Source organism: Amblyomma maculatum, chromosome 1 (assembly GCF_055883805.1).
Source record: "Amblyomma maculatum isolate TAMU_Amacu chromosome 1, ASM5588380v1, whole genome shotgun sequence".
NCBI classification, from domain to species: Eukaryota; Metazoa; Arthropoda; class Arachnida; order Ixodida; family Ixodidae; genus Amblyomma; species Amblyomma maculatum.
Window position 1 is genome coordinate 424996766 of NC_139344.1, and position 27898 is coordinate 425024663.

General features: G+C 43.8%; 1 protein-coding gene across 2 annotated transcripts in view; it reads left to right on the forward strand.

Annotated features, from left to right (window-relative positions):
* LOC146209280 (uncharacterized) overlaps positions 1-27898 on the forward strand; it is a 99714-nt gene that overhangs the window by 8529 nt on the left and 63287 nt on the right. For both annotated transcript variants that reach the window (XR_014706176.1, XM_084598888.1), the window contains exons 3-9: positions 1204-1237; positions 1331-1368; positions 13531-13585; positions 15433-15491; positions 19258-19300; positions 23097-23251; positions 24463-24508. Coding sequence is in view for 1 of the 2 variants with exons in the window: in XM_084598888.1 (XP_084455014.1) it covers positions 1204-1237; positions 1331-1368; positions 13531-13585; positions 15433-15491; positions 19258-19300; positions 23097-23251; positions 24463-24508 (430 nt within the window). In the remaining variant the exon portion in view is untranslated. The remainder of the gene's footprint in view (positions 1-1203; positions 1238-1330; positions 1369-13530; positions 13586-15432; positions 15492-19257; positions 19301-23096; positions 23252-24462; positions 24509-27898) is intronic.

The following is a 27898-nucleotide window of genomic DNA, read 5'->3' on the forward strand; positions in this document are numbered from 1 at the left end:
ACTGAATAGAATAGAAAGAAGCTTAATGGCAGTGTGACATCAGCAGGTACTCGTGTAAACACGCGAGGCAGTTGTGACAAACTGTTAACGTGCCATTGATTGGCCATCTACGCAAAGCATCTTGAATGAACTCACCAAAATAGGCCAGTCCATGATGCCAGTGCTCCCTGATATACAGAGCTGAAGCATATTCAAGGTTGGAGGGTGGCATGATAGACAGGATGTCAAGAAAGCTGCAGACGGGAATATGTGTTGCCTTTCTTGAATGTATGACAAACTGGACCCTCAGCTCAGTCTCTCTGAATTCAGAACTTTACAGATGTGGAGGTGTGTGAAGGGCAACAAAGACGGCTGGATTAGTTGGTTACTACAGTAAATGTAAATTTACTGTTAAATTGTTCAGACTTAAGGACAGCACAGTCCTGTGACCAGTCTGGGCAGTGTTAGCAATGTGTGGGCAAATTAATTATTACATATGCTCGACGCCACGTATGCCAAATGTTACTAGCCATGCAATGTTTTGGCTCTCTGGCTCGACATCCACATGTTTGAGATAAGAAAAAAAAGGAAATCTCTACAATGTTTGTCATTGCCTGTCTTGTGAATTGCACTTTTGTTTGTTCCAAAGTCAGACCAAGCAGACATATTCACTTCGGTATTTAGCATCAGATCTCCAAAATTGCCTTCCCATAACCTACAGTCTGCTGAGGGGGTCCAAGAGGTATGGCTTAAATGCAGAGCATTCGACTCATTGCTGAAAATAAGCAGAGGTATCCTCAGGCAATTCCTTGTGAACTTTTAAAAGCATATTTAGCAGAAAAATATTGTACTACTCACTGTGGCAATCAGAAGCATTAAAAATTAAAAAAAAATGTGAGCACATAATTATGTCAAAGGTTTACTCAGTGGACTCCATTAATGTGACTGTGACAGTAGTGTGACTGTTTGGTACCTTGTATATGCTTTTGTTAAAGGTTTCAGGTTCATTTCATATGTATAGTAAGTGTGCCCAGGTTCTACATTAACCCTTTGACTGTTTATGCCGTATGGCTACTGCAACCACATTCTGTCCCACAGCGTTTTTGCCGTTCGGGTACTAAGCGTGTCATAAAATTCTACACTGGGGGTGAACTTTTTTCGGAATATTCGACAACCTTTATATTTATTGCCATGTGTTGCTTGAAGATGATGTTTCTGTTTCAGATGTGAAAGCTTTCTCCATTGGGTCCAAGAAAAGGTGAGTGTTTCACCTCCCTCTTCATTGAGATTTGCAGTGCCTGCTGCAGCTTGTGTCATGCTTCAGCTGTGGCCTTCATTCTTTTGTTTGCAGTCAGCAGTCTCGCGCTCACAGGATGCATCAGTTTTTAGGTAGGTATGGCTTGATCTCTGGTAAGAACACTTAGTCTGTAACTGCTTTTTTTTTTTTTTTGGTACCTGTAAACCACTGGCCGTCGATTGCGAATGTGTCGAAGGCTGACCCATTAGGCATCAGTTACAGGTGGTTGAGGAGCTGAGAGGAATGGGCATGGAAGTGTTAGGAAAGTAAAAAATGTGTTAACAGGGACCGTAGTAGCTAGCGACAGCCGCCTTGAAATCATCGAAAATGTTGGAGGAAAGAGGCAGCAATATGGGCCGTTGGAAACGACTGCCTAGTTGGTGGATCATGGCAGGGATGTACTGGGTTGCCTGGCTTGTCAAGACTGCTGGCGTAGAAATGACTTTCGAGAACAGTGAAATGCATGGGCAGGCCTTTCTCGTAGAAAGTGTCTAAACTGTTCGCCTACAGAAAGCCAACCTGATTGCAATGTACCTGAATGAGTTTTCTTGGCCTTCTCTGAGGCACGAATTGTAATAGGTCTATGGTAGCGTGGTCTGTAATCTTACATCTCAGAAATGGTGCACTGATAGATGCCCTGTTTTACTCGTTTCCTTCAGCTGAAAGAAATGGCGCAGCAAAGCACTTAGTAGAGGATACATTTCACGTCTGCACTTTTTGATAGCCATTTTTGTTGCAGGCCATGTTATCAGAAAAATATTGTTAATTCTAAAAATCTCAGCAACTTTCTTTCCTACTACTTAATTTCTGGCATTTCATGTTTATGTTCCATACTGTACAGGAAATGGATTAATGCATTACTTAATCTGCTTTAACAATATCATAGATGATTGTCATCGTTATGTTCATATTTTCGTTGTGTGAACTTGTGACTGGCTTTTGTGATGCATCTAGAATTGATCATCGCCATCAGCCTGACTGCACTCGATGCAGGGCACAGACCTCTCTTATACCTCTTCAGTTGACATGCTCCTGTGCCCACTGCATCCACTTAAAATTCCCGCAAACTTTCTATTCTGATCCACCCAGCTAACCTTCTGCCTCCTGCTACGCTCTTCTTCCTTTGGGATTCAGTCAGCTACCCTTAGTGGCCATCCGTTGTTAAGAGTAACTAGGAAAACCATCATATTGCGCTTAAATCCTGCAACAGCCTCAACTTGAGGATAGTGGAATTTTCCAGATAAACAAAGAAGTAAGACTGATAGCAATGAGATGGGTAATGGGGAAAGCGCTGGGCGGAAGTATATCTGCACTCACTAGTTGATGATTTGTAGTACAGTGTGTTGGGCTTCAGTGGTGTAGGTGGCTTCGCTGCTGGCTATGTAGCACATTCAGGTGGTCCACAGTATGTGGGAAGGCATCTTGGTGTGCCTGAGCCAAAACCGTAACAAGATCAGCCAACTGACTCGCATGTGCGTACCTATCCTTTGACCAAACACCAGTGCTTGTGATCAACTCTCCAGGCTTAAAGTTCTTTCCTTACTGGATCTTATACCCACCACTCTTGCTTAATGACTTTAGCCTTTGGCTGCTTGGCAGAATTACACGGGATCTTATCCTAGCCGTGGCAGCCAGATCTTTATTTATTTATTTTATTTATTAATTTATTGCAATACCCATATTATGTATTTAAAAGTAATCCAGCTCCATTAAGTGGCTATATTAGGAGTGAGCTGCATGAAAATACAGGGAAGTAGAAAATTGTGTGCTCTCAGAGCACGTGCAAAAATATTATAACACATTAGAAGCCACACTACGCAATATGGAGCAAATATTACCATTTAATGAGTTCAGGTTCCTCATAAGGAGGGGAAAGTTTATATTTGAAAAGCATTAGTACGCACAAAAATAAGTTGATAGTTGCTAAATGGTGTAGATGGTGAGATATGATTATCCTCTGACAGCGGGCGAGCAGAAGTTACCATTGAATGGATTGGTGAAGCTTTATGGATTAATTTTTCCATTGGGATGAGAGTGAACTTAATTTAGGGATGACAGAGCAAATAAAGGAGAAAAAATTATGGTTGTATCGGTGGCAGGGAAATCTGTCTTGTAGTTTCTCAGCTGCATAGGTTAAATTTTTAAAATTTCACAATGCTTATAGGATTTCAAACAATTCAAGCTTGTTGAATAATAGAGTGGATTCAAATTTTGTACTGAAGCAAACTGTTGTCTCTAGGTGCTCCTCATAGCTTCTGGCCCACCTTTTTATTATTAAACCTTTTATTATATTAAACCTTTAGTAGCAATACATTTCACGTCTTTAGACGCAGTGACGAAGGTCTAAATAAGTAGTTGTAACAAGAAGGCAACAGGTGGTCTTGTGGAAGACCTGGATGTTCTAGTGATATTTGATGTTCTTCTGTCGGTTTCCACATTGGTCGCTGAAGGTGCCAGCTCCTTCAGAAGAAGGTTATTTGATGGAGGTGAAAAAAAACAAAACTGCTGTGTGCTTCGCGATTCCAGTTCACTGCAAAGAACTGAATGTGGTTGAAATTAGTGCAGAGTCCTCCATTATGGCATTTCTAATAGCCCTTGTATGGCTTTAGAAAGTTGAACATTACATACCATATTCAGTACCTGTCTGTATGTTAGCGACTTCTTTCTCTTTTTTTTTCTTTTTTAGCACCTGCCCTTAGGACTTTCCATGCAAACTATATGATGGTTTTGCCGTTAAGTGTTCTGGAAGTCATCTGTAGTGTTCGGCGTGTTGTCCTTTGTTTTATGTCTGTGTTTCGAGAACATTTCTCAGCAGGATGCCGTGACTGCATGTCACGCTTTGTTTTCTTTTAGTGCACACTAGCATTCGTAAAAGTAGAGCATTGGCCCAAAAACGCAGGCTCTTTGTTTTGGTCGTCCGTTACACTTTCTTTTTTTTTGCCACTAGATACGGGGAAGCTTTCTGCTGTTGTTGACCTAAGACTCCCATTCATGATTTCCCTCTTTCCCGCCACCCGAGAGGGAGTGGCTGTGGCCATAAAACCAGCTTCAGGGTCTGGTTTTCATAGTGCTGCGTAATGTGAAGGAAACTGAGTCAGTAATGTTAGAAGCCTGTGACATGTAGAACACATCTGGTACGCTTTGCGGAGGGTTTTGGAGAGCGAGTGAAATCTTGTCATCATTTTTGAGCTTTTCTGTTGGCGAAAACTGAGGTTAGGAGGGAAGCTGCTATTCCTGTATTTATTTTTACTAAGGATGTGCAGATGTTTGAAATTTTCAACACGAATCTAATATTTTTGTTATTTGATTCATATTCGTACTTGGAAAATTGATATTGTGAGCCACTACTCTAACAACAGTCTTTATTCCAGCCCGGTTCTGGAACTCTGCGCGAGATCTTCCTAACACTGGTGAATGATGGCGATTATGCATATATACAGGTGCAAGAGTTGAAAGTTCAGGCACCACGCTCGTAGAAATCCCCCCCCGGCAAGGAAGCGGCCACCCTGGTCGTTCAGATGGAAGCGGGTCAACAGGTGTACGGCTTCATGCGCAAAACATAAACAACTTCTTAGGGCCAACACCGATTTCCAAAGATATGTGATGAGACAAGCGGTAGTTCACGGGAGACATTTGCTGGAGCACAGAGTAAGGACTGATGTAACGGCAGAGAAACTTCTTGCACAATCCAGGAGTGCAAACTGGTGTCCAGAGTAGGACTTCATCACCTGGGAAAAAGGCAACAGTGCAGTGGTGCTGGTCGTAGCGATATTTCCGTTCTTGCTGGGTGGCTTCACTGTTGCGGCGAGCAATTTGTCAGCAATGGGCCATAGTGTAGCAAACTGGTCGCCCAATGATGCAGATGGGGAGGCAGGAGCAAAGAAGAAGGTGGTGTTGAATAGTGTTGTGGGTTGTTGACGGCCATAAACTAAGAAGAAAGGGCTGTAGCCAGTGGTGCGTTGAATGACGAAATTGTAGGCACAGGTAACCAAAGGCAAAACGATGTTCCAGTGCTTATGGTCGGGGCTGATGTACATGGAAATCATGTCGGACAAGGTGCGGTGAAAGCGCTCGACGAGGTCATTGGTCTGAGGATGATAGCTGGAAGACGTCTTGTGGATGGTGTTGGCGGCGTGGAGTACTTCCGCCAGGACTTGGGAAAGAAATGTCTTCTCACGGTCGCTGATCAGGATACAGGGAGCATCGTGGTGCAAGTCGATTGTAGAAAAACTGCAGATTGGGCTAGTTGGTGTTGCTTCATAATGGTGGTTTAACAGTGCAAAACAGACACAGACCAAGAAAGAGACGAGACACATGAACCAGCGCTGTACTTACAACTGATTTTTTATTGCGAAGAATCATGTCATATATACGCACATCAAGAAATAGCGCACATGCGCAATGTCAACGACCTCAAGTGTTGGTAATAAGGGAAAATGTCTTGAAGAGCACGAGCGGATCTGCAGAACTACTTACCCACTATGCAGCATATTCATTTCCTGAAGACGTAATGCGACAGAAGGCATACTCACGCACCCTTTACCTTTTCTGATCATGTGAAAAGCTTCAGCTACTTCTCTAGTGCGCTGGTCAGAATGAATGAACATTACATCAGTGTCATCAAAAAACTGTGTGCGTTTGCTACGTTAGTTTCTTCCTTGTTCAATGAATTAGTGTGCTCCATGAGCCGCAAGTTAACGCAGCAGCCAGTCTGGCCTATGTAGGTAGATAACAGATACACAGCAGATACACACAGCTATAAGCGGTGATAGAACAGCTGGTTAGACAGGTCCAAATTATTTCTTATACATGGGTGTCTTTTACGTGTCACAATTTGGACGTGTCTAACCAAGCTGTCTTATCACCGCTTATAGCTCTGTGTATCTGCGTCGTCTGCCCTTCTCTTCCCAAAGCCAAGGCTCGTCCTTCCGCTGGAGGGAAGCTTCAAAAATGTTACTAAGAAAAGGTAACTTTACTTTGGAAGTTCAAGTTAGAAGGTGTAGCGAGGAGAGTGAAGGATGCTGAACACTCGGTGCTAGAAATTTTCTTTAGTGCTAAGACGCACAAACCTAACATTCCTTTTCAGGCAATCGTCTCTGAGCACAATTCATGGCAGTTAGTTGTGTCTACCTGTCTTTGCAAACATTTGTCGTCACTTTGCGTTAAGGATCCGTTTCTTGTACCCAATTCTGAGGCAGTTGCTGAAATGAGAGCCCAGCACACAGCGCTGGATTTAGCGTAGATGTGGTTGATTTGTATGACTCTCTTCCACACTTTCAACTCATCCAGTATGTTCAGCAATGTATTATGGAGGACAGTGATGAATGTGGGTTCCAAAATTAGTGGAATCACAACCGGATCCTTTTTGGAACTGTTATCTTACTACCTGAGTAACACGTTTGTTTAGTGGGATGGTCGACTTCATATGAAAAAGCGTGTGCATAGGTGTCAAGGTAGCTTCCATTCTCAGCAACATTTATTTAAGCCGGGTTGATATGAAAGTTAAGAATGATTTAGCTGGTTGTTGCATACGCATTTTTTGTTACGTGGACGATTTTCTGGTGCTAGCTAGGCCCATCATGCTTTGCACGGATCGGCCAGAGGATGGCGCGGTGCTGCAGTTTGTGGAAAAGTCTATTACAGGTCCTTTAATTCAAAGCTCGTAAGAAGTGGTATTGTTACTGGGTACTTAGAATGCCAGTGAAGAAATCTTATCATAAAATGATGTCCAGTCGCTTAGCTCAGCTCAGGCATACTGATGCAGGGAAGCTGGTTTCCAGGACTCAGTTCTCGTCTCGATTGCAGACAAAGTCCTCCGTGCGCTAAAATCATGCAAGCACCTCAGGGCGGGAAAGGAGTTCGGAGGAAGGAAACAGAAAGGTAGTGGTCATGCCATATGTTCACACGCTGTCGCACCAAATTAAGAGAGGTCGGAGCAAGCATGAGGTAAATGTTCTGTTTTCTGCTCCTAACAAGCTAGAAAAAGTGGGAGCAGCGGTTTCAAGAAGGCACGAGGGGCGCAGAAGAAATGCATGAAACAAATCATGAAAATGGATTTGTTCCTTGTAAGACTGGCATAGCATATATCAAGTACCTCTGTCCTGTGGCCATACTGACATAGGCCAGACTGGCCGCTGCAATAACGTGCGGCTCATGGAGCACGTTAATTCGTTGAAAACAAAAGCAACTAACCTAGCGAAGCATTGTTCCACGTGTGAATGCACGTCTTTTTTTGATGACACTGATTCATTCTGACCAGCGCACTAGAGAAGTAGCCGAAGCTTCTCACATTATCAGAAAAAGGGTGCGTGAGTACGCCTTCTGTCACATTTTTGGACCGAGCAAACAACGGCAAGGCATTCTTGCTCCGTAATGTTCTAGTTACGCTCGGCTGCTGTGAGGGAACGGCTAGTATATGCCACAACCTGCTCTTCAGATGCAGCGTTGCGTTGCAAAAGAACGGCACCGATGCCTTGTCCACTGGCATCAGTATGAAGAATGGTGGGAGCTGTCTCGTCAAAATGTCGAAACACAGGAGTGAGGGCTTGCTTGAGGGATTGGAAGGCCTGTTCACACTCATTGGACCATCATTAGTGGCAGACTTCAGGAGGTTGTGTAAAGGAGCTGCAATCGAAGCAAAGTTTCGAATAAAACGTCAGAAGTATGACGCCAACACAAGGAAGCTGCGGAGTTTTTTCTGGCGTTTGGGCCGAGGAAAATTATTTACTGCTGCAATTTTGTCTGGATCGGTCTGTATGCCTGCCTTGCTAGAGACATAGCCAAGGACTTTGATGTTTTTGCTTGTGAAGTGGCATTTTTTAGTGTTGAGCTGGAGACTGGCTTGTGCCAGGCATGTTAGAACTTCTGTACGTTATCTTCCGAACACCGGTGAATGATGACAATGATGCGTATGTACAGGTGAAAGGTGAAAGTTTGGGCACCGCGCTCACAATATTCAGAACTTTCGAATATTCGAAGATTACCGAATACGGTCAAAACATGATTTAATGAAACCTGATTTAATGAAAGTCTCAATTCAACAGAGATATCCTTATTCCCCATCAGACACCCGTAGAGTCCAATGCTTTGACTAACTTGAAACAACGAAATTCATTTCGTAAGCTGTCCTGATTTAACGAACCTTTTTTCGAAACATAAAGGTTAACAAGTAATTTTTCATCCATTTGTAGAGAATGCGCAAAGATTTATTGATTTCAAGTCAACGGTAATATATTAGAGTGCCTTCTTGAGCACTTTTACCAAACTGTGCTGTGAAAAACGAGACATAATCTTGAACTAGATGATGAGTGAATTTTTGGATGCCCTTTGTATGCTGTGGCTGTTTGCTGGAACACACGAGGAAACGAAAGATGGCTGTATGCACTTAAAACTTAATAGAAGTTCGAACAGTCGTTAAGTGCACGCGAAGATAACCGACTTTGCTCATGGGTAAATTTGTATTCCCCTGGGGTTCTTCTTGTAGAGGTAACAATTTTTGTTTTCTTTTCAAACGTGCTATATGTGTCTATTGTTTCCACGGTCCGCAATTTTATTTTCGCCGCAGTTAAGCCTTGCCAACGTGTGATGGCACGACAGCTGTCAGGATGCCACTTTCTGGAGCTTTCTGGATGCCGAATTAGGTGACGGAGAAATTCTTCACTCAATTTAACGAAGTTTCTGATTAACTAAATAATTCGTAGCCCCTCTCAACTTCGTTAAATCGAGTTTCAAGTATTGCACCGAAAATTTCTCCGCACTAGGTGCTTCACCGCATTGCTCAGCCACATCAACTGTGCAATGAAGCATCCTCAAAATGTGATGGGGCTGTTTTGTGAAGAAAACCTTCCCGACAGTGCGCGCAAAGTGCACAAAGCAAAGAACTTGATGAAAGCAGAAAATAAATGTCATTCTCACTTCAGTGTCATCTCTAATGCGGACAACCGTCATGCATCAGATCAAATTACTGTGACTCAAATGGTTTTTGACAGTTTCTTCAGGTCCATTTGATAACTTTCGATTAAGTCAGACATTCTTTATTATCCCTTGAAGGACAAATTGACGGGAGTTTACCGTATTCAGCAGCGATATAACAGTTACATGCAGTTTCATGCGGGTCCTTAAAGAGGGACGCAGTTCCAACAAGTTGGAAATTTTTCGCTCTGTCGCTGCCGCTCGTTGCTGAGATCGCTCAATCGCTTGCATGTGAGCGAGCTGGCCTTAACGATTTTTTTTTTTTTCAAATTCTCGGGTGCAAAAGTGGAGGGTAGGTTCATTATGGGGGTGGGTTGATTATGCGACAAATACGGTATCGTTTTTTCGCATCGCAAGTGCTGTCAGAAGCTGATTTCTGTATATCTAATTATCGATATATAGAAGTTTTTCGCGATCCCCTTCGAGTTCGATATATCCGGGTTCGACTATATAAATGTACGGAATCATGTATAAAATTGATTCTGGATATTTCAGTTGGGTGTATACTTCTGTGCAATTCTAGATTAATTTGATTTGTAAATACCATGTGGATTCTGAATTAAACAAGACAAAGAATGTTTTCTATTTTTTTATTTCTGCCTTTTTTTTTTCACTGATATTCGATATTCGGACGCACTTTTTTATTTGTATTCAATGTATATTTGAAGATTTCAATAATTTACACGCCCCTAATTTTTACACGTGGAAAGGGACACAATCTCATACTTCTGTCACACGGGCAAGTCCCAACTCCCTCAAACCTCTTTTCCATAAAGGACCACGCAGGGAGTTCAGCCCCAAAGGAGTTATCGCCGTGTCACACGGCTAAGAACGAGCTCCTCAAAGACGCCGTCAGGGTCCCATTAGGCGCTGTTCGTTTTGTGTATGCATATAAAATAATCAAGTTAGAAACATGTAAAGTAATTTTTAGCTGCTTTCTTTTCAATAGTTTGAATTGAATTTAAAATATAAATGTACCTTCATTCATATGAAAGGAATGCGCTGTTACTTTTACTAGCATAGTGGATTTGTCCTTTCTGCTGGCCACAATGTGCTTGCAAAATTCTTGCGTGTATGCTTGGATATTAGCGCACTTCCTTTTTTCCATGCTCTATGTTGTGCTACAGTAATAAAATTAGTTACAAACGCAAAATTAATGCATAAGTACTTCTTTTAAAACCTGCATAAAGCTCACCTGCTTGAGCGAGACGATTGGAACTCCTTACGCTAGGAACTTCCTTAAACTCCTAAAAGCCATAAAAAACTACTCCTGAAACTACATGCAATTTTTCCCGGTAATAAATTAATTGACTGGATATCTGATTACCGGCACTTAAGATTTTAATCCGTCACTTTTAATAGTAAACAGTCTTCTACAGCTCATGTCACGTCGGCGGTGCCGCAAGGCTCCGTATTAGGGCCACCTTTATTTATCATATATATAAATGACGTCACTCAAGTAACCAGGGACACACCAGTAAAAATACGCCTATATGCAGATGACTGCATTCTCTACTCTAACATTTGTACTCGTCATGACCAAGAAGTGCTCAATAACGTCTTTTCATCGTTTTCAGACTGCAGTAACACATGGCAGATGAACATCAATTTCAATAACTGTTGCAATGTCCTTTACTAACAAGAAGCAGCCTCTCAAATTCACGTATAGCAGTCGGGTACAATTTAACCCACGTTAACGAATTCAAATACCTAAGCATTACTTTTACGATTAACCTCAGCTGGCACAATCACATCGACCGTATCTGCTCCAAAGCGCTGAGAAGACTTGGATGCCTGAAACGCACTCTAAAACACGGCACTAAGCAATGCAAGCTGACCGCTTATAGAACACTTATCAGATCCATTCTCGAGTATGCATCCCCAGTGTGGTCGCCTCATTTCATAAACGACATCGCTAAAATAGAATCTGTTCAAAGAAAGGCCATCAGATTCATTTACAGCCGCTACGACCACGTTTTTACCGTCATCTCAAGCGCGTGCATTATCACTGGAGCCACTGTCGTTCCGTCGCATGTGTGACCGCCTAATCATGCTGCATAAAATTGTATGTGGATCAACTAACATTGAAATGCCTATCACATTGATCGCACCCACAGCATGGGTTACCCGACGGGCTCACCCACTGAACATAGTTCCTTTCACTCCATTTTTAGATTGCTTTAAGTTTTCTTTTTTTTCCACAGACAATTGAATTGTGGAATAACTTAGATGGTTCTCTGCATTTATTGCCAACTAACCAATTTCAGAAAGAACTGCCTAATTATGTTACCTGATACAGTCGAACCCGGGTATATCGAACTCGGATATATCGAATTTTGGTTATATCGAACTCACGAAATATCCCCTTGAAAATCCCATGTAAAAGTATAGGAAAGCCGCGTCATATATCGAACTCAATTTCACCGGTCGTTTGATATATCGAACTCCGCACCACGCACTGGAAAGTGTGCCTTCCCCAAAGACGATCGCATCACCCTCGGCCGTTTGCCGCGTGACGTTTTCAAGCCACGCGCGGAAGGAATGAGAGGGGACAGTTCGGCGACGGCTGGTCTGGGCAGCGCCGCGCCCATTCCCCAAAGGCGCGCGCATCTGCAGTTGTTGTTTCCCGCGCGCCAACACATGACGTTTGCAAGCCATGTGCGTGGGTGTGCCCATTCTTTTACTGAGCTATCTCTCTCCTTCAGCATGCGCCAAGCCAGCTCAGCCCTATTTCAGACCGACGTCGGAGGCTTTCTCCAGCGTGTGTTGCGAACCCTCTGCGTGCGGCGGCGCGGCGGCGGACGTGACGATGGCGCCTGCGGATGTTAAAAAGGCTCTCTCTGTTTTTTTTTCTTGTTTTTTTTTTACGAGAGTCATTGTTTCTTATCGTTGGGCTGTACGCGCGGCGTAGCGTAAGATATGGCGGCTGCGGACGTTAAGAAGCGTCAGGGATTTTTTTTTTTTTTTTTTTTTGCGCGGGGATGTTTGTTTGTTATTTTTTTTTTATCGTTTATCCTTGTATGTATGAATCAGCGAAAGCACGCGGTCAGCTGCTGCGATCATGACGCGTGATAAATCGAACCAGGTTTGCGCAATCAAGCCATCACGGGCACTCTGCCAAGTTCGCTCCCCGCCACCGCAGGAGCTATCAAAAGACAAACGCGCCCTGACGTTATCGCTGCGCAGCATCTTGGCACGCTGCCAATGAGCTGTGGATGAGCCGACCGAAACGGAGTGACGCGCGCCATCGACATGCAAGCGAAAATCCGCGGCGACACAGAAACCTTGTTTTAAGCTGCCGCGGTGGCTCGAGCGGCGAGAGCGACGCAGTTCCAACAAGTTTGAAAATTTTCGCTCTGTCGCTGCCGCTCGGCGCTGAGATCGCTCTGTCGCTTGCATGTGAGCGAGCTAGCCATAACGCATTTTTTTTTTTTCAAATTCTCGGTTGCAAACGTGGAGGGTGGGTTCATTATGCGAGTGGGTTGATTACGCGACAAATATGGTATCGTTTTTTTCACATCGTAAGTGCCATCGCAAGCCGATTTCTGTATATCGAATTATCGATATATCGAACTATTTCGCGATCCCCTTCGAATTCGATATATCCGGGTTCGACTGTATTGTATTGCAATGCTGTATACCCCACTCCTGCTATGTCTCTAACAAGAGAGACAGCAGTATTTGTAAATATTGTAAATAAATAAAACTTCCTTTCCTAAAGGACTGCCATGTGACACGGTGCGTATCTCCATTAGAATAAAGACTACCTTGGTTGAAGGGAGTTAAAAGGAGTTCAGCCGTGCCCGTGTGACTGCAGTATCAGCTTGATTGTTCGCGCGCGGTTTTTGCATTCGAGGATTTTTGTTTCTATTTACTCCATGTAAGAGGGCGCTCGGTCTGGCCGGATGCTGGCTGGTGCGCGACACACCAGTTAGATTGCAGGGACGCGGAGTTTATTGGAGCTGGTGTGTAGCGGTCAGTCTAGCCGACCGCGGATAGTCGTAGTCTTGACTGTTATGCCATCTGTAAGTGCCTTGTACAAAGCTCTCTGGTTTTCTACAAATCAAATTTCTTTGCCTGGAAATCATCCTGTTGACTGCGCCAGTAAAGTAGGTGTTCTGGTGGCATTAGGTACGGAGAGACGGAACGCAGATGCATTGTTTGTAAACCTGGTCATTATATGCTTTTGCGTCAGCGTTGAGTACTTGTGTTGCACTGTGTTGGGTACTTATAGAAAAATTGGTACCAATGCCCTGACAACATCGATGGCTTTGGCGTTCCAGGGAAGGAGAGTGTGGGTCCTGCCGCCGTCAAGACACTATTCATGCGCTGGAAGAGGTGGGTTTAGAAAAGTTACAGTAGTAGTAGTAGTAGTAGTTGAAGGTCATTGTTTCGTGGCAGCCTTGAGGAAGGTTGTTGTTGGGACATTTTTGTGGCTTGCTCACGCATGTTGCTTATCTTAGATACAAAAGTCGGCACTCACATGGAGTTCATTCTTATGTGGCATTTTCACAGTGCTCCCGGTGCATTTAAAGGCTGTGCAGTGTAAAAGTTGCCTGTTTCGAAGCGTGTGGCAACCGTGTAAAGTGTGTGCTATGGTACACACATCACTCTATTGAATAGGTAGTTGAGCCTGGCTTGCATACTGTTAATTTTGTATAGGGCTTGCTCTTGTCTCTTGGTTGTAGGTATGTGAATTTAAGGAGACTGCTGTCATTGGTTTGCAGGACATAGCGCACTACCCAAGATACAGGAGAGTGCTTTAATTGGAGGGTGGGCAAGGTGTCTTTCTGCCACGCTTTGTACTTGTTTGCCTTTCCTTTTTGCCCTTCTTTCGGTCTTGCAAGTGTTCTTCTCTTCAGATGTTTCAAGTTTTGCTCGTGTCTGTGACGACTCTGCTGCTGCTTATACAGGGGCAGGTGATGATTGTTTCAGCTAGTTTACTTTTGGTGGAATGCGAACAATTAGGTATAGTAGAACCCCACTGTTACGTTCCTGGGTGCTGTGTTTTCCTGGCTTTTTTTTCGTGAGCCAGTCCTGTCCGAACTCCCATAGAAGCCGATGTGAAACAGACTTGGCTGTTACAATGCATCTGCAGTGATGCATTTGGCATGTAACATCATTTATGTTGCTGTTCGACAGTGTATTGCCTCCTGCCGACATTTTGATGACCAGCATTTATGGACAAAGTGGGGCTCGACTCCACATCACACGGACACCACACAGACAGCATTCTGCGGGACGCAGTTCTGCAGTTGACATCGAGGGATGTCTCAGCCATTTGCATCAACTGTCACCTGTAGCTTAAAAACAAAATGTTAAGATTCCAATAGACAATGATGTAACATTAAAACGGCAGCCACAGAAACAGTGCACAAGCAAGCGTGCTGGAATTCTCCTGGTCCACGCACTTGTCCTGATTTCCACTAACTGCTCAAGCAGACGGGCAGCCATTGCAGGGTGTTTAGGACATCCTGTGTGTAGGAATGATTGCGAGAGCCACGGAGCCCTTCTAATTCCTCAAAAAAGTCTGCACCAGAGAAGGAAAATCTTCAAACAACAATGTGCGGTCATCGCAAGTTTGACAGGGGAACAAAGATTTAATATTTATTTCTTAATTATGTGTAGTAGCAGAGCTTTTTTTTTTAATTTGTAACTAGGTAATTTTTCTTTATGCATATAATACCTAAAAGCCACTTTCAAACTTAATATTTTTAACAACTTTTTGTGAAAAGCTTTTTTCCGGGCATACTGCTTATGACTGTGCATCATTTTTTGTGCACTTTGTTGCGACTAAGTATTTATTTTTACGTGGCCAATGAAAAGCTTAATAGCAAGGTTCAAACTGCTCCATGAGCAGAAATTTGTGCCTAATGGAAATGCTAGGTCCTGTTAGGTCTTGCTGTTTTATTTTTATTTCAGTTATTTAAAACCTTTGTCAGCAGAATTTAAGCAGGGCAGAGGTGTTCTGTATTGGTAGCTTGCTGGTGGAACACTGCAGCATTTAGGGCATTCTACAAGTATACATTTAAGCTCAAACAGAAAAGCTCGAGGAGCTGCTGGGAGGCAGAGAAATGCATACCCTTTGCTGCAAAGCTTGGCTGCATCAGCCTGTGTGTTGTTTTGTCCTCATTTTGTTTATTTGTTGCTTTTGCTTATGCGTTTCACAATTGGTATTTCTTTAGGTTGTAACCAGCTTGGGCTTTGCACCTCTGGATCCATCACCTGCCCATCGTTCTCACTTGTGAGTTACTTCATTGCAGGGTTCCAATAATACCCTTTGCAATACTTGGAGTGAAATGATGGTTGCAGATAAAAGAATGTGCAGCACTCTTTGTTGTGCCAGCATTGAGCTAAAATTATCCTCGCCTTGCATGCCAACTAAGTTTTCGACTTTTCCCTTCGAATCCTGCGTTTGCCATTCTTCAGATGCTGCACCTGATGCAGATTGTGTATGTGATAGCCATAATGTGTAGTGTGTGAACGGTTGCAGAATTCTGCCTGGTTGCATGAGTTGCCTGACAGCGACTAGTTGTGCCTGTATGAGCGAAAGGAACACCGTCCACTGGGCTCTCCTTGGCACTGTAGCCCTTCCGTTTTCATTAAACGGACACGGTATCCGTGTACCTCCTGGCACATACAACCTTGGGTTTGCAGCCCAGAAGCATGCGGAAGGAACTTGGAATCCAAAACGTAGACCTTCCTTAACAGTATATGCCTGCTACGGGGGCTCAGTAGTTGGGGTGCTCGACTGCTGTGCCCAAAGATGCAGGATAGAATCCCGGTCATAGTGGCTGCTTTTGTTTGGAGGTAGAAAGCTAGGGGCTCGTGGGCTGCGCGATACAAGTGCAAGTTAAAGAATCCCAGGTGTTTGCGATTTCTGGAGTTCTCCACTACGGTGTCCCTCGTAGCCAGAGTCGCTATGGGATGTTAAGTCCCATAAATCAAACCGGAATTTGTAATGTAATGTGCAACATAGCTACATAGCTACTGAGCATAGAAGCGGCAAAGAAGTCTTGATGTCAAAAGGTAAAGCATTTATTGTAGTGCTCGCCTGATGCGAAGGTAATCAATGCTGCATATGCTTGACACTGCAGTTATAAATTAACGTGCTTATAAAAGGGAAGATTCGCAGCGCTAACAAATAGACACTCACAATTGGACACACAGGACAGGTGCTGACACCAACTTCTTTTTTGAAGCAACACAACATAAGCACTTCTTTAAAATACATATGCTCCCACACCATCGGCAACATATGTATACCTGTTTAGGCATTCCTTATCTTAACAAAATTCAAAATACGACTTTCACTACTAAATAGTGATACAGATAGTCACTGATGCATTCCAAACCTAGCCTTTTTATATAAGAGGCTTCAAGCTACTCACAGGCAATAGTGTCCCTGCTCCTGCCTAAAATCCTAATGTCTGTGAACTTCAGTTCACACTTTGGCTTGACATCGCACGATTGGCAATGGGCAGAAGGTCACACTGTTTTTCAGAGAATGCTTATGCTCCGCAGCCCTATCATTCACACACCGGCCAGTTTGGCCAGTGTGTGAATGACTCAAAATGACTAAAAAGTGTCGGCATATCTAAAAACCTTGAGAACTATCCCAAAGTCAAAGGTTACAAACAGGGACCGATCAATTGATGCAAGAAAAATGCTACATAACATGGGGGCAACACAGGACCCAATACAAATATCCTTGCGCTGTAAATGCAGCCGGTTGTTAAAACATATAAACGTATAATTCAGGCAAAACTCCAATTGGGTCATGAAATTGTCAATTTCATAGCAGCATTATTCTTAAAGGGTATGATGCCATTCAGTTCAATGCATCCTTTGACAGACACAAAGAGTTCTTGATGAGGGATAGAATAGTAAAGGTCTACCACATCCACCGAAAAAGCATAGCCTTTCCATGTTCTCAGACAAAAAACTCGCAGACCTCAGGAGAGTTTCTCGTGGCAAAAGGATCATCTACTGACAGCGTGACAGCACCTGGTACCAGGTGCTGCTTACTCGGCACGTGCGCACCTGCACGTCTGCCTCGTCGCAGGTTGGCGCACTTGCGCCAAGTAATGTGCTGCTGTACACCAGTGGGAAGCACGTAGCTGAAGGAAGTGCATCTGCACTGTATTAATATTTCTGGGTTACAGAGGAGTTCATCTGTTGGCACATTCTATATGGGGGAATTATCAAAAGTCAGTTTTTTTCGGACTTGGCGGGACCCGGGAAATGGTCCAAATAATCGAACAATCCAATAAGTCTGTGAACTAGAAAAAAAAAAAAAGTCATTTTTTTGTAAAAAGTCAGCTTTCCAAATCAAAAACTTCGCCGCTTCCCATGGTTTGTTTATATGTTGATAATTAGCAGTTATAAGCACTGTAATCTGCTTCCGCGCTCCATCTATGTGCACGCATTAGCCTGATCCTATATGGCGACCACGGCTCGAGTGAGCGCTGACGAATTGGTGCTGACGCGGCAGGCGCGCGCCAGCGGCAAGCATGCAACTCACTCAAGGTGGTCACCGCATGCGCTGTGGTGTCCCACTGTAGCAGGTCATGCTAAGCTGGCTGTAACCTCAGTAATCTTCCAGATGGAATATCTTGGCCAATCATGCTTTCGTCTTGTCCATGTCACTTCAAGACTCACTGTGACTCAGCTGCAGGTCATGTTCATGCCGCAAAAGAATGCACACGCCGCATAAAGCAGTAACATTGTTTCCATGGTCAATGAAGGTAGCAAGGAGCGCGAGATGGAAATAATGGGGAAAAAGTGACCGCAATGAGAACCTCCGTAAAGGGACTCTCCCTGCATTTTTCTCTACGGGCAGCGGCAGCATTGGAGCGAGCTGTGGTGGGTGATGCTCACGTTTTATTTTTCAGTGCGATAGGGCTTCTTATAGGCTACTAGTATGATGACAACAACGAGCGTTCCCGTATTGCCACTGCCTCAAATGGCAACGATGACCAGAAAGCCAAACTAGTCTGTCTGAATGACTCTGCTTCGTCTGGCTTTCACGGCCGCGCAAAACCGGTTGTTTGCGACGATGCCTACTCGCAATATGTCATGCCGAAAAACAAGCCTTTGGTCAAGAAAAGCTTTCCGCAGTATTGGTGGCGCCAAATTTGGTCTGAAAAATCCAACTTTTGGGTACCATGGAGTCCGAAATATTAGTCATGAAAACGTACACGTTCCTATGGGATGCGTGACGGTCCCTGAATGAAATTCGAAATATCGCGCAAATCCGAATTAATGGAGTCTCAAAAGTCAGTCGGCTACTGTATCGAACTATTTCGCAGCTGCGCCGTGTTGCTCAGTGGTTAGGGTGCTGAACTACTGAACCCCAGAGCGCGAGATCGAATCTCAGCCGTGGTGGCTAGTTTTCGATGCAGGCGAGAACCAAGGTGTGCATGTACTGTGCAATGTTACTGCACGTTAAAGAACTCCAGATTGTCAAACTTTCCGGAGTTTTCCACTATGGCGTCTTATAGCTTGAGTTGCTTTGGGACGTTAAACCCTATGAACCAAATCAAATTTAACTATTTCATGATTGCATTCGAGTTCAATATATCCGACAGAATTTTGGAGCTTTGGCATGTGGTGGTGGGATATTTAAGCTCTAGGGTTCTTTTGTTCTTAGCTGGTATTTTTGTGTACATTGTTCTGCGAATAGTTTTGCTTAGTACCGAGTGGGGCCAAGCATGGTAATAAACAAAATACTATGCCAATTCGCTCTTTGGAAAACGCGGATGCAAACGGCAGTCTGGATAAATTAAGAAAAGGAATTTATGTGTGCCTTTTAGACTCTTTGGGCTTTTTTTTTTTAGACTCTTTTAGACTCCGTGGCTCTTGATGTATTGCTAAGTTGGTTGCAAAGCTTAGTTTTTAAGTAACAGTAATACCCAACTCTCTAAATTTTATAAAACATATGAAGGTCTTTGCTTGAAATTGTGTTTGAACTGGTCGTCTGATGAAGGCAATATCTCTCACCTGTGTAGGCACAGCAATTCATATCCCTCAAGCTCAAAGGAAACTGCGCAGGTAAGCTACAAACTTTATAGTATACCTTGCTTTATATATATGTAGTACTTTTCATACCTTGCTGGTGACGGAGCAGTGATAGTGCAACATATCCACTAGCTTCTAGCATTGGGTCCTAACCTTATTACGCCCTGTGACTGTAAAGAACTGGCTGACACTCCTTGTTTCATTTTCACTCACATGAATATCAGATTGCTTGTTTGTTACTCATGTTTGGCTGTAGCCAGAGGTAGGCATGTCTTGTTTAATCCCTGTAGTGAATTTTCATTGTGCTGCAATTGCTTCAGTGAAAGTTAAACAAAAAGTGCAACCAATAATATAGGCAGGCACAGGCTCACAAATGACCCCTTGCCTGTTAAGAAATGTAGTCACAAGTTCACATTTTAATTGCGTCTTTTTTATCTGGAACGCTTGTCTTGCATTTGGAGCAGGCGGTCAGTCGGCAATTAGCACACATTATTTAGTGAAAGAGACGGAGTGTCGGGGGAACTGTTTATATTTCAGGGAAAGTTAAATAATTAGCACAGAAAGGCTAGGCGCTAAATGAGGAGAGTGCGGTACAGAAATGCTCGACACAGAACAACTGCACCCGCAGAATAATCCCACATCTATGCAAGAATATGGTGTGCAGGGCATTTCGCCACGATGGATTCGATACTATTTACGCAATTGTCGGCCCAAGTTTAGTGAATAATGAACAATTTTGTGTAAAATAGCCGACACATTGAGTGCATGTCCATTCATTCCCCTCCTCTTATTTTTGTGAACAAGCCACCACACCTATGCCACAGTAGCCTATGCTTGCTCTCTTTATTGGTGCTTTCAAGCAGTAGTGTTGTAAAAATGTGTCTCACCTCTCTTCAAACACGATAAAAGGATGTCTGATGCAACAACATAGCACTGATGCTACTGACGCTCACAATGCCTTTCAAATGTATGGCAGTTTGGCCGTGGCTTCGAAAGACTTGCTGGTGGTAGAAAACAGCACTAGGACTCTTTTTTAATAAATTGCTTCTTCATGCATATCTTAAAAAGGTGTCTTTTAGGTATGATATTATTATTTACGAACAAGATTTTGTGTTTGAATACAAAGGCATTTTTTTATGCGTGTCTCCCGTGTAATTTGGTGAGAACACAACACTCTTGTGTGGTCGCAGCATACTTCCAGAGGCTGTTCTCGATGGAGTGTCCTTTGTTTAGTTTTTTTTTTCCCCTCTCTCTATGGTTCAGCGTTAAGTCTTGTCAAGTTCAGCTTCCAGTGCCAACCTGTCCAGCTCCTGAGATCCTTAGCACCGTCTACGTCATCACAGGCCTGGTCTCTGCCTTGGTTAGTTTCTGCCCAACCGTTAGGCACTGAGGGCTAAAGGCTGATTGGTGTATATGCCATTAAGTCTTGTCAAGTTCAGCTTCCAGTGCCAACCTGTCCAGCTCCAGAGATCCTTAGCACCGTCTACGTCATCACAGGCCTGGTCTCTGCCTTGGTTAGTTTCTGCCCAACCGTTAGGCACTGAGGGCTAAAGGCTGATTGGTGTATATGCCATTAAGTCTTGTCAAGTTCAGCTTCCAGTGCCAACCTGTCCAGCTCCAGAGATCCTTAGCACCGTCTACGTCATCACAGGCCTGGTCTCTGCCTTGGTTAGTTTCTGCCCAACCGTTAGGCACTGAGGGCTAAAGGCTGATTGGTGTATATGCCATTCCTAAAAAATCTGTGGTCAAGTACTGCACCGGCATGGCAAAATCCTGCACTGTTCAGGCTGGCGTCATTCGACAATTTTGTCTTGTTTTCAGGCATGTGCAAATGGTTATTTTAGCTCTAAATGAACATGAAGGAAATAGTTTTGTTCTAATAATTTCAAAGAGAGACGGATACTTTCAAATCGAAGTGAATGGTTTGCAAATGCCAATGTAGCTGCAAGAAAAATTACAGCCAATATGTTCGGTCGATCAAGTGCAAAGTATGTGAGCTGGCACTGTTTCCCCTGTTTCAACTAAAGTCGATGGAACCGCTTCATCCATGGTGACACTGACGAGGCACATGGCTCAACAGCCTCTGTAACCTTTCTTATGCCATGTGCAAGGTGGGGTGGCACGATCCATGGTTACAGCCTGCGGTGCAGCCGTTTCTCTTCCCCTTTTTGAGGTTGTGGAGAGAGGACCAGACTCTTCTTTTGCCAGGAGAGAAACAAACTGGTTCGCGAGGATAATGTATTTGTTTACACCCAAGGGACTAGATGGAATTTCAAGTTTCAGCGTGAATATGTGCATACATAGTCATGTTTCTATCAGGCAACAAAACACTCACTGACTGGCTGTGGTGCTCATTCTTAGTTACATATATCAGTATCTCTATATCTTTTATGCATGCCTTCCTGCATCTCTAAGCAAATATGCAGGTTAGCTGAGGAAACATCAAACACATTTTTTTTTTTTCGAGGTGTCAAGGGGGCAAATATGCAATAGACTTGGTGGTTAAGAATAGCTTACTCTTTGACAAGTGTAATGAGAATGATCGCAGCTGCTAAACGTTTGTTTCTCACATTTGAACGATGGAGAACTAAAGAACTTAAATATGTTAAAGACAGCATATCTCGTTTTCAAAAAGGGAATTCGAGCCAACTTTGCAGACATGACACATGGGAGCCACAGGAGTAGCAGTTACTGAAGACAGTGTGTATTACAGTAAAATCTCGGTGATACGAATCTGGTTAATACGAACTTTGGGATGAAACGAATTCGCGAAATTCCCCTGCCAGAGTATATTCTGTACAATGTGCAAAATTACGGATGGTCCGAACACTCTCCTGCGCCAATACGGATGATACGAACGCGCAAAACTGCAACCTTGACCACTACGCGCTGCCCGCACATTGTTGATTATGTGCAAAATTCCGGATGGTCCGAACATTCTCCTGCGCCACTATGGATGATACGAACGCGCAAACTGCAACCTTGACCACTACGCGCTGCCCGCACATTGTTGATTCCGAGATCGCCAACCGCGCTGTATGTACGCATCATGAGCAGTTTGCGGTGACACGTAGTCCGCACCCCGTCGATGTCGCGATTTTCTGCCGGGCTCATGCCGCGAAATGCTTTCAGCGGTGCGTTGCTCACAAACCACTGGCGTCGTAACTGCTGTAGCTGGCGGTGGCGTACTTGGTGGGTTCACACACACTGGACATCAGTGGACATCGCTGGAGCAGTTTGCGGCACTGCGCGGCCCGTATGTCACCATCCCCATTCATTCTGTACGCGCCATGAGAAGTACGCGGAGGTGGGTGAACCGCACATCGCGAGCAGTATGCGGCACCATGCGGCCCACGCGTCGCGACTGACTGTCGCACTGTGTACACCACGAGTGGCAAGCTGTGACCGCGCGACCGTAATAAACCTTCTTGGATGTAAACAAATATGTGCGACTGCCTTTCGCATGCTTCCGCATATTTATTTTTTTTGTTTTGATGATTCGAATGTTCGGATGATACGAATTTTTTCGCGACCTCTTGAAATTGGTATCACCGAGATTCTACTGTATTAATATTTGAGGTGTAATATTGCAGGTGATGTAATTCTTGGTAATGCTCCCAGCTTGTATGAAGTAAAATGAATCTGATGCAAAGAGAACATTCCCTGGACTCGTGTTAAGAAGTGTATTCACAAGTTCACATTTTGCACATGGGCTAATAGCTCCATAGCTTCGGTAGTGGCCCTGAAAACGCAGGAATGTCTAGCCCAGGTCTGATGAAGTTAACCAGCACCAACGCTCTACAGCACTGATACCTGTATTGGTCCACAGGGAGACACCGGATTTGAGGAACCTGAGTCTTCTCAATCTACTAAGACCTCAACTTTCCTGGTATGTCCTGAAGTTTCAAGCTTCGGTGAATATTCCAAGGTTTCTGGTCTCAAGGAACTTCCCAAAGTTTCCTCTTTCGAGGGATCTCTTGAAAGGTGAGGTTACCGGAGTTCTGTTTCTATCTTGGCATTCATAAATTGCGTAAAATGAAATTCACGAATCGGCATGTAAAAGTTTGCGTTAGTCTACTTTCTACCTTTCTCATTAGCCCCAATACTCACTGACGGGGCAGAAACTAGGAGGCTTATGATAAAGTTTGAATCCAAATTGTGGGCCTTGTGGTGAGCTATGAAAATAGAAATGGCAGGTGTAACATTACTGGCATGCTGATGAAAATTTGAAGTTGGCCTGTATTGATAGATTACGAATTTACGACCTAACTTAAGATGGGCCAATTTCCAAGAGCAGGGAGCTTCTACTAGCAAGAAAAGAGTGAAAAGTGAAATGTAGATATCACAATCATTGGTTGCTTTCACTGGCAAAGTGCAGATCTGCAAAGCTGATCTTTTTGCACGAATCTCTGAGGTAGTGTTAACAGTATTAACCCCCCATTGAATTTCCTTCTGCAGATCTTAGAGTTTTCTGCAGTCTTTGTAACCCAAGTTTCAGTTGATTGGTGGAGGGAGAAAAGTTTCATTTTGAATTCAACTTTTTTTCCGTCAGTGTAACAGGAAACAAGGGTACAATCTATTTTTAGAAGTAGAAAGCATGCAGAGTTGGTCAGGGAACAAATTTAAATTATCGACATCAGTTGAAATTAAGGAGAAATGGCCGTAGATAGAGCCAGTAGTGAGAAGTCAAGCTAACCAATGATGCTTAATGGTAACAGAATGGATTCCAAGGCAAGGGAAGTGTAGCAGAAGGGAAAGGGAGAGGCATCAGAAAGTTAGGTACGCAGATGAGGTTAAGAAGTTTCAAGGAGTGTAAGGCGACCACAGCTGGCTCAGGACTGGGACAATTTGAGTGATCTTGGCAGAGGCCCTAGTAGCCGGACTGTCGTTGATAATGATCATCATCATAGAAGCCAAACTATACCCACTGCAGAGCGAAGGCCTCTTCCATATTCCTCCAGTTAACCCAGTTCTGTGCTTGCTGCATCCACTTGACCCCTGCAAATTTCTTAACCTAATAATAGAATGAAAACTTTCAAGAAATAAAGCAGAAGAGCCATTGAATGTAAACAAAGCTGTTTAGAAACCACATGAGGGTGGACTGTACACTAAATACATTTCCAATAGCAACAATCACTTATTTTGTTTTCCACTTATACCATAAGCTATAACTCTTTTGTTTCGTTTCAATTCAGTTCTCATGGTGACAGCACAGCACATAAAAACAAGTTGCCAGCCATGGTAAGTGCTTGCAGAGTTGCTCTGCGCTCTGTTTTGAGTTTTAAGTTTTGGATTCCTGTGTGTTTCATTTACTTTATCTGCACGATCTGCTGCTTGGTCAGTTTCTAACAACAGCACAGTCGAGGTAACAAGTGCATAATAACAAAGCATGGTTGTCTTTAGCCCTGCATGCATATACTTGACAGAGTCGTTTCGAACAAGCCTGTTTGGTAAAAAACCAGTTGTCAGGTTCATGTATATAACACTTGGTCGAGTTAACTCGCTTGCAGGAGGTAGGTTAACTTGCTTGACCTGCTTGTCTTTAAAAGCCTTTGTCGAGTCGGGGAGTTCAGTTATGATGGGCAACTCTGGGATCAAAAAGCTTCTAGCACGGATATGAGTGTCAGTGAAGTTCACTGCTTTCTAGCTCTGATCAACAATAATAATATTCGAAGCTCTCCATAGTAAAAGGCAATGGAATCAAACATGACGAGGAAGCTCGCACAGTAACTTCGAGGTGCTGCTGCTATACTTACCATATTTACTCGCATAATGCTCGCACATTTTTTTTACGGAAAATTGATGTGAAATTGGGGTCCAATAATTATGCGAGAAAAAATTTCGAGTACCTAAATCTTTTGGAGTGCTAAAAAGCAGATTTAAAAATAGGTGTGAATCGGGATTTTTAGGCCAGCTATTGTAAACATCATCAAAATATTACTTTCAAGCAGAACATACCTATTATAAAAGTACAGGGTCACCAAAAGCAGGAATTGCTAAAGCACTTTATTTGCCACATGCAGCTCATCATCACTCCCCGCGTTTTATGGTATAATGTTGAAAGCAGATCATACAGTTTTACTCTTGATCAGAGTCTTTATTCGAGTCCATGTCGACACTGCAATCGCTGTGTTTTCAGCTTTCAGCTTAAGAACAGCTGTATAGCTTGCGTACTGCCCCATCACGATGTGGCACCAAGAATTTGGTAGACGTTGGAACAAAACAAGTAACACGGACGGAACAGGGAACAATGACGGACACGGAGGCACCTCTCAAAATGGCGGATGCGAAAAGTAAACGACGACTCAAGGAGCATAGCCTATGAGGATGATGATATACTCAAGTACGCTATCGCCGCCTGGTAGTGCACACACACAACTAGGCCAGCTAGTTTCAGCAGCGCTCCAAGGATGGCACTTGCTACTACTAGCAGACGACTCTCGTGGTAATTTTGGTGCTGCGATGATTATGCTAGGAAAAAAGAAATTCCAATTTTTCACAGCCAATGGGGGGGGTGCAAGCATTACGCAAGTGTGAGCATTATGCGAGTAAATACGGTACTTGCTAGAAGCGAGTTCTTGTAGATACCAAGCTGGTCGAGTAAAGGTAACCTTACTTACTCGACGCTGACTTGACCCATTGCTGTCGATTCCATGTATACAGCATTTGTAAGTACAAAGTGTCCACACCTTACTTTTTTCTGGGAGGCGGGGGGGTGGGCAGAGGGAAAGTTGAGCTTGAATGCTGTGATGTTTAAAAATTAATTTTGTTACCGAAAGATAGTTTTCAATTCCAGTCATAACAGAAAGAAGGCCTGAAGCATTGTATCGAGCACATTTGATTAAAAGCTACACATTTTTCACGATTTGCAGCCCTTACACAAAATAGGCATTCCTTGTCATCAGTTTTCTAACTGCAGTCAGGGGAACCTTATTCTACCATATAGCCCAATAATGCATCTTGCACCTAGTTGCAGATGGCTTTAAGATTCTTTATTACAGTCTCTGCTGCTGTGGCTGAGCGCCTCACCGCCTTCATAAATGATCTCATCTTCACTTCCATCAGTTTCATTCAAAATTCCCTTCACCTCGAAACCTTAATTTGCCAGTGTCCAGGGATCCCGGACATTGCCAATTCAAAATTCACGAGCAGAATGGCTGCAAGAGTGCTCTTAGCTGTCCAGTTGATGTCACTTTGTGATTGACTGTTGTCCACCCCGATTGCAGGCAGCTGAATTCTGGTTTCAATGACATGCAGCTGCTCAACGATGCATGATCAAACATGATGCTGACAGCAGCAGGCAGCCGTTGTCATCTGGCAGAAGGGTGTCTAGCAATCGGGAAAACCGGGAATTGTCAGGGAAATTTTATGCACCGGGAAAAACCAGTCAAACGTCTGGGAAACCGTCAAAAAGTTCACCAAGTCAGGGGAAATCGCACAATATATTCTGCAGTGCATTTTCATTTTAAGCTGGCACAGAACAAGTATGTTATTCATGCTCTGTTGCTGCAAGGCGAGTGAGCACGAAAAGAGTGGCGCCACGCCGCAATATATTACTTTGACGCCAGCGCATGGCTGAGCTGCCACAATAAAAGAACCAGTACGCCCGTGGGGTGGGTACTCAATAAAATACAGTAAAACCTCATTACCTTTCATGGGCATTCGCTGAAACCATGATGACAGAAATACTTATCCATACTTCCGAATTAACGATAGTCGAATTGGCGAGTATGTAGTTTCAAGCTTTGGAGGTTGCGCAGAAGAGAGCAGGTAGCTGCCGCTGCGGCCTCCAACCCCTACCCTCCGGTGCCGCCGTGCCGGTCATGCCGCCATTTCGGCTTTATCCTCTCTTTCATGTTTTTATCTAGTTTCATCTTCTGTCCCCGTTTTAGATGTTCGCAGTCTCTAACTATGCCTCTCTATCGCAGAGGCCTTTATTTGGCCATGCGTTGGTGCCAGGCCGCCCAGATGTGGCGGCACGTAGTTCGAATGATCCGCAGTGGAACCAACTCGCATTCGAAATAAGTCTTTTTGTACACAGACCTCTATGGAGCTTGACCAGACCAAGTACAGTAAAACCTCGTTACAAGAGACGTTCAAGGGACCCGAAAAAGATGTCTCTTGTAACCAAGGTCTCTTGTTTCCAAAGAATTCCTACCAACTCGTATGTGCGACAGTTAGGTTCCCTTAACTAAATTCTGTTCCATATTGTGCAATATGCCAGGAACCAAGAAAGGATGCCTCCTCTTGACTGGAAAGTCAGAATGTCTTTATTTAGCCACTATCATTACATTCCTGTGTGAGTGAAACAACAGAGGCATTTTGATGTGTGACTGAAACAATAATGACATTTTGACTTCCCAGTCAAGAGGAGGCCCTCCTTCTCGGTTCCTGACAAACTGCAACAAAAAATGGCGCCGATGTGGAACAGAATGTCTCTTGTAACCAAGGTCTCTTGTAACCAAAGAATTCCTACGAACTCGTATGGCATTTAGTTAAGGGAATCTAAACTGCCGCACATACGAGTTGGTACCAGTCAGCTGCGTTGCATGAGTGTACCTGTGTTGTGTCTCTTATAAATAGTGAAGAAGTTACTTTAGGGACCTGCCAAAGTTGTCCTTAGTAACAGAG